Source organism: Nestor notabilis, unplaced genomic scaffold (genome assembly GCF_000696875.1).
Source record: "Nestor notabilis isolate BGI_N333 unplaced genomic scaffold, ASM69687v1 scaffold9398, whole genome shotgun sequence".
NCBI classification, from domain to species: domain Eukaryota; kingdom Metazoa; phylum Chordata; class Aves; order Psittaciformes; family Psittacidae; genus Nestor; species Nestor notabilis.
The window spans coordinates 14848-21470 of NW_009941508.1; the positions used below are offsets into that span (position 1 = coordinate 14848).

The 6623-nt window shown below is 44.3% G+C and overlaps 1 protein-coding gene across 1 annotated transcript in view; it reads left to right on the top strand.

Annotated features, from left to right (window-relative positions):
* The window catches only part of TGFBI (transforming growth factor, beta-induced, 68kDa), a gene marked incomplete at its 5' end in the record, with an annotated part of 16190 nt that extends 10518 nt beyond the window's left edge, over positions 1 to 5672 (top strand). The window contains 10 exons of the mRNA XM_010020922.1: positions 1 to 192; positions 338 to 475; positions 714 to 859; positions 1025 to 1161; positions 1603 to 1733; positions 3615 to 3739; positions 4658 to 4760; positions 4957 to 5036; positions 5417 to 5441; positions 5611 to 5672. Of these exons, the coding sequence (XP_010019224.1) occupies positions 1 to 192; positions 338 to 475; positions 714 to 859; positions 1025 to 1161; positions 1603 to 1733; positions 3615 to 3739; positions 4658 to 4760; positions 4957 to 5036; positions 5417 to 5441; positions 5611 to 5666 (1133 nt within the window). The remainder of the gene's footprint in view (positions 193 to 337; positions 476 to 713; positions 860 to 1024; positions 1162 to 1602; positions 1734 to 3614; positions 3740 to 4657; positions 4761 to 4956; positions 5037 to 5416; positions 5442 to 5610) is intronic.
* Positions 5673 to 6623: the final 951 nt, after the last annotated feature.

A 6623-nucleotide genomic window follows, 5' to 3' on the forward strand; every position in this document is an offset into this window, starting at 1 on the left:
TGAAATCAGCCATGTGTGCTGAGGCCATCATAGCTGGCCTGACGATGGAGACTCTGGAAGGAACCACCTTGGATGTGGGCTGCAGTGGAGAAGAGCTGACCCTCAATGGGAAGCCCATCATTGCCAACAAGGATATCCTGGCAACCAACGGCGTTGTCCATTTTGTTAATGAGCTGCTGATCCCAGACTCAGGTACTGGTGCCTCTCTGCATCTTTCTTTTGCCTTTCTTTCATCTATTTTGTCAAGGAAATACTGGATTTAGAGGGTGTAGATAATTTGCAGTGATGTGTGGATTGTCTTTGTCGCAAGGGTATGATGTGTTGCTTTTCTTTTCAGCTAAGACTCTGTTTGAGTTGGCACAAGAATCTGAAGTTTCCAAGTCTATGGACTTCTTCAGACAAGCTGGTCTCAGTTCTCATCTAACTGGCAGTGAGCGAGTGACCCTCCTTGCCCCAGTGAATGATGTGTTCAAAGGTAAACTGTGGGGAGTAAACCCCTTTCTTTCCATCAGTGTGGGCCATAGACTGTAGTCTTCAGCCAAGTTTCAGTGCATAAGCATGGAAATCCTTCTGTGAATGCCTCAGCTACAAGCAGTGGCATCTAGCTTTACAATTAAGAACTGGTGTGGGTAAGAGTCTGTATTTGGATGTTTTTTAGTGTCTCAATGGTCATTTTAAGTGACTCACTGGATCATTCCGTCTTTTTGCTGCAGAGGGACTCCCCGTTGTTGACAGCAACATGAAAAACTTGCTTCTGAACCACATTGTTAAAGACCAGCTCTCCTCTAAATATCTTTACCATGGACAGAAACTGCAGACTCTGGGTGACAAGGAACTGAGAGTTTTTGTGTACCGCAATGTGAGTTCTTGCAGCGTGCAGTGCTCTGTATGGCTGAATGATGCTCAATGTCTCTAACTTATGGCTGTCATGTTAGAAGTGTAACTGAGCAGTGTGGAAAGTACAAAGATCTCTCTTTTGAAACATATGCTAATAAAGTCTTTTTATCTGCATTTTGTTTCATAGAACCTTTGCATTGAAAATGCCTGCATTGCTGCCCATGACAAGAGAGGAAGGTTTGGGACCCTCTTTAGCATGGACAAAATGTTGACTCCACCATCTGGCTCAGTGATGGATGTTCTCAAGGCAGACCATCGCTTCAGGTGGCCTTTCTGCTCTTCCTAAATGCTAGTTGGAAGCAGAAGAGCTGCCAAAGCAGTTCCTATTTATTATGAGTTGTAGTCATGACTATATATATTTTGTTTAACATAGAAAGAGCATCCAAACCATGGTCTCATCCCTAAATTATAGGGAGTGAGATTCAAATAACCCTTCAATGAGTTGTTAGCCAAGAGTGTGTGGTCCCCCTTAATGCAGTAAGAAGCTGGCTTTGAAGCCTTCTCTGCCCATCCAAGCCACTGTGGCCAGACCTCTCTGTCTCCTCATTACCATTTGTTCCCCAAGGAGTCAGCATTCCCAGGTTGCCTTTGCCATTTCTCAGATGTTCTGGTTGGACCTCACGGGCTCATTTCCTATTTAATCAACTTTCAAAGCCCAACAGAAGTAGCCTATGGTGAAGCATTTCATGTATGTTTCTTTTGCAGCACATTGGTGGCTGCGATCCAGTCTGCAGGTCTAACGGAGAACCTGAACAGGCCAGGTACCTTCACCGTGTTTGCTCCAACAAATGAAGCTTTCCGAGCCATGCCCCAAGGGGAACTGAACAAACTAATGGGTGAGTGCTTTTAAAGCATTTTGAGGAACAATTGCTGTGTGTTATTGGCAGGATATGGGGAGGAATGGCTGTTTCTCTGCCATATCTCATTCTTTAACCCTGTCCGCTGGAAGTATGGGCTTCCAACGCAACTTATTTGGATAAGCCATGTCCAGCAGAAAGCTGAGGATGTGCAGAACAGCACTGAACTCCCACATAAAGCGTGGGCATAGGTTTATGCTTCCCTTGTGCTTGGGAGATGTGTTCGTAGCATGTGCTACAAACTTACTATGACTTTAATTGGGCTGTGCTAGCCGTTGTAAGCAAGATAACTCTAAGGTGAACCAGTGAGGTCTCTGCCTTTCTCAGAGATGAAAGGTGACAATGAAGCTGTCAGGGATCGTCAGGGTGTCAGAAGTGAGTTTTGCAAATAGAAAACATGGTAACATGGTCCACATGTAAAAGAATGGAGCTGTTGCTCCATCTACGTGTACCTGGATAAAACAGGAAGTCCGTCTGATCCTGAGAAGACAACAGATATTCCAGTCTAGAACAGATGAAGACCAATATCCTGAAAAGCACAGGTGTGCAGGCTGGGTGTGGAAAAAAGCATGGGAATGTTTAGGAATGCTCTTCTGGATAGGCAGCATGATCTTCTATTTTATTCATGTTGAAAGCCAGCTGTGGTTGGAAACAATGTCAGGTATTTGAGTGTAATGTCTTCTTGTCATCAAAGCCCAACCAAACATTGACATCATCATTTGGGAAGCATCTGCCTGTGGTAGCTGGTTATCCTTTTAAGTGCAGGGATGAGGAACTGGTGATACCACCCTGCACATCCAGTCTAGTGCTTCATACATAAATATTTCACAACTGTTTTGCAGCTATTGTAAATGGCTGCAGGACTGAAGTATCCCAGATGCAGACACTTCAGATGTGTTTCTTTTTTCACACAAATATTTAGCTTACATTTCTGATGAAGGGGTGAATCATGCTGGTGAGGATGTGCAGTGTGAACTGCGGCTACCTTAGAAAAACTAATGGAGAGAAAAGCTCAGAGTGTGTTCAGATATGAACAGTGAAAGAAACCCCCCCACCTTGCTGAAGGAGCTGCTCTGGTTTTGTAGTCGGAGGATATCTTTTGCACTGGATGTTCCCCATCACCAGTATATGGGTTTTGTCAGAGGCACTGCATCCTCTAGAGGAGCAGATGGAGAAGAGCTGTTGGCCTGGCCTGTGCACGTCATTGCCTCTTCTGGAAAATAGATAGTGAAGGGGAAGCATCTTGTCCTCCTAAAATCTGTTTCAAAGCTAGAGGAGTAGACACTCGGTGGGGTGGGGATCAGGCCAGCAGTCTGTGAGCCACTGGTGACATTCCTCCTGCACTTCTCCACTTCCTACCCAGGAATCCTGCAGTTTCAGCTGTGAAGATTATTGCCAGGTGACACTGGTGCTGGCAAAAGTATCGACATTTCCAAATACCAGAGTGCTCTGTCTGCTTCCTCATTTCACATGGGTCTTTTTTCCCCTCCACAGCCTTCTTTGGGAAGTGAAAGCAGCAACAGAAGCAGGTTCATGCTGTGCGCAGTGAGAGAATGAGGGACTGAAAAACCAAGAGATAGGGATTTCATGTGGAAGGCAGGTTTGGTGTGTACCAAGGTTGGACACTGGGAGAGCATCCTTCTGGACTACCTGGGATCCTAATCTCCCTAGGCAGGAATGGCCTCAATGTTCTAACCAGCTCCAACCAAGGTCCTTCTGCCTGCTCTTTTCAATTTCACATTGTTTCCTTCCTCTTTTCAGGAAATCATGGTATTTTCCATGAAATCTCATTCCAGCACATGGAATATGGGAATCAAACCCCGACGCTGTTTTGCAAATGTGAATGTTTTCTCCCCCCAGGTAATGCCAAGGAGCTTGCCAACATCCTCAAGTTCCATGTGGCTGATGAGATCCTGGTGAGCGGCGCAGTCAGTGCTCTTGTGAGGCTCAAGTCCATGCAGGGAGATAAACTGGAAGTCAGCATGGTGAGTCATCTTGGATGGGGTTTTGTGGTCAGCAGGGCTGTGGTCTGTCTTGAGCTGTCCACGTCAAGGACCAAAGTATGTCTGTGCTCTCTTGGATGGTGTAGGAACCTCTTCTAGTGTGCGCAGACTCACCAAACAATGTTTTCTGGGCTGTAGCTCAGGGCCTGTTGCCATGTGTTCAGTTCAGCAAGCCAGCAGTCTTGAAATGTGGTTTGCTTCAGCTTTCTCCCCAGAAGACCAATTGTAAATGATTTCCAGGAGCTGTTATAAATTTAACCCTGAGTCATGGGGGGAAAAGCGTAAATAAATTAAACAAATAGCTTGTTCAGCTCACACATCTTTTTTAGTGTAACAAAGATGATCTCTGCATGGGCTCCCTTGGCACAGCAGGATTTATTTAGATATATAATTTCATTCCACAAACTCTGAACTGCATTAAGAGAATGTGGGGTCCTCTGTTGAGCTAAAAAATATGCTTCAGAAAATAAATAACTGTGACCCATGCTGTGCATAAGGAAGAAAATCCAGGATGAAATGGAAGGGCCGGTGTTTCCACGTGCATTGAATTGGCCATCTTGTGTGCTAGACTCTTTCCATGTCCTGTCCTAGTCTGCCCTCTCCTGATGCCATCTTGGTGTGAACGAGGGAGCTGGTGGATGTGCTCTGCTGCCACAGGACAGCATTCCCAGCCAGTACATGGAGAAAGTCCATGCTCCAGAGCCTGCCAGCACCTCCAGGACAAACTGCTCAGGCTATAGGTTGTTTTTATATTCTCCTTAATTGGAAGAGGAAAATGCCTGCAGGCACCCAGTAAATGAATTAGTATCAAGCGGGGGCTTTTTTAATAAGACTGGAAACCACTGATGGCAAAAATTCCTCATTTTCTACTTTTTTAAATGTTTTTCTTTTCCTGACCAGAAAAACAACGTCATCCACATCAACAAGGAGCCCGTTGCTGAAAGTGATATCATGGCCACAAATGGTGTGATTTATGCCGTGAACTCTGTCTTACAGCCACATGGTAGGTCTATGGTTAGAAATATCTAGAGCCACACCATTGCAGCAGAGCTGCTTTGGGAGGGGGTGGTGACACGTGGCAATTGCTTCAGTATATTGAGTATGTTAGTCTGTTACAAGATTCCCAACACAAACTAATGTAAGGAAGCAGCCTGTGTGCTTTGAAGGGTATTTCATTCCTACCTCTGTCTCACTTGCAGCTTCAAGGCTGCAAGAAAGAGGTGACGAGCCTGCAGATCCCGCGTTAGAAATCTTCAAACAGGCATCTGCATTATCCAAGGTAAGTGGCAGAGAAGTCTCTCACTGTGGAACTATTGAAATTACATTTTGGTACTAATGACTGGAAGATAATGGCACATATTCTGGCTGAGAGTGAGCATATGTATTGAATTAGTGGAATTCCACATTCGTGGAATGACCAATCCTTTCTTGCATGATTTAATTATATAAAAAGTAATACATTTTGCAATATGAAGCCTACAGTTTGCAGCATATTCTGCATGTAAACTTGGCATTGTACTGTCTGTGCCAACTTCCAATAATGAAGAGTCACCCATCCATAGTTTTTGGAGACTAAGGATAAATATACTGACGTGCAAACTGTTCTTATAGCTGTCAGAGATATGTTGTACTTATGCAAACCTTATCTTTTCTTCCCAGGTTTCTCAGAGGAATCCTCGACTAGGTAAAACAACTTCTCTGGCTTGTTCCTAATTTCCATCGTATGTCCCTGTCCCTTAAAGACAGGTTTATTCTGCTGTCTTGCTCTAAGCAAGATGCAGCATCATGGAGAGGGGAGGGAAGAGGGAGATGCTGTGTGTCTGTCTCATCCAACTCAGTCTTCTCCTTGGCAGCACCCGTCTACTCCCGGTTACTAGCGAGGATGAAGGAGAACTCAGGTGGATTCTGAGCCATGTGAGCAGCCACAGTCAGCACCTCGATCCCATCCGCTCCGGCTAAAGAGAAGGACAGAATCGTTCTTAAAAACCAAATATCACCCTTAAATTTATTTGTGTTTCCAATGAAATGGATAGGCAAAATGAAAAGCCATATATATATGTATATATTTTAAGACCATTTTTATTTGGGTTTGGACCTTAAAAGTTCCCAGACTTGAGGATAGGTTTTGTCTGGTTTTGTTTTACAAAGTAGTCACTAATTTGCAGTTTTTAACGTAGCCAGTTTGGGGCTTGACACATTCCTACAATGCAGGTGCTTAATTCTGCCCGGGTTCAGGAGCTCGGAGAGATGCTCAGAGCTCACCTTGGTGCTGTCTCACTGGGGGAGACTGAAAGGGGCTGAATTAAAGCCCCTTTCCCAGGCTCCCGGTGGTACCTACTGCCACTGCAGACTCCAGGCTCCTGGAATAGGAAGCCAGGGATGATCTCACTGAAAAACCCTTCCAAACCAATGCCAGAATTGGGATATTTGGGCTAGGGTGACTTGGCAGGAATTGTGTATGTTCAAATACATCACCCAGGGCCAACTGTATGGCTGGGCAAACAGCGATTGCTTTGGAGGAAGTAAATTTGCTGAATGAATTAACCATTACCCAAGCAATTTCTTTTTCCTGTTTTTTTGGGTTTATTTTGTGGATTGTTTTATTTTAATTTAATTTTTTTTTTAAAAACGAGCATGTGTTTCCTTCTTCCCTTGTGCTTTAAAAGTCTTCCATGGAATTCTGACTTAAAGGCTTTTAACGAAAGCCCCTCTATTGACATTGAGGAAACTGTATAATTATAAGCTATGGTTTGAACTGTTCTCTTTATTTTCGTTGTTTAATTGGGTTTTGTATATGCCTATGGGTTTTAACCGTGCTGCCTTTTGTTCACGAGGTTGAAATGAGAGTTCTCCCTGGCTGAGTAAA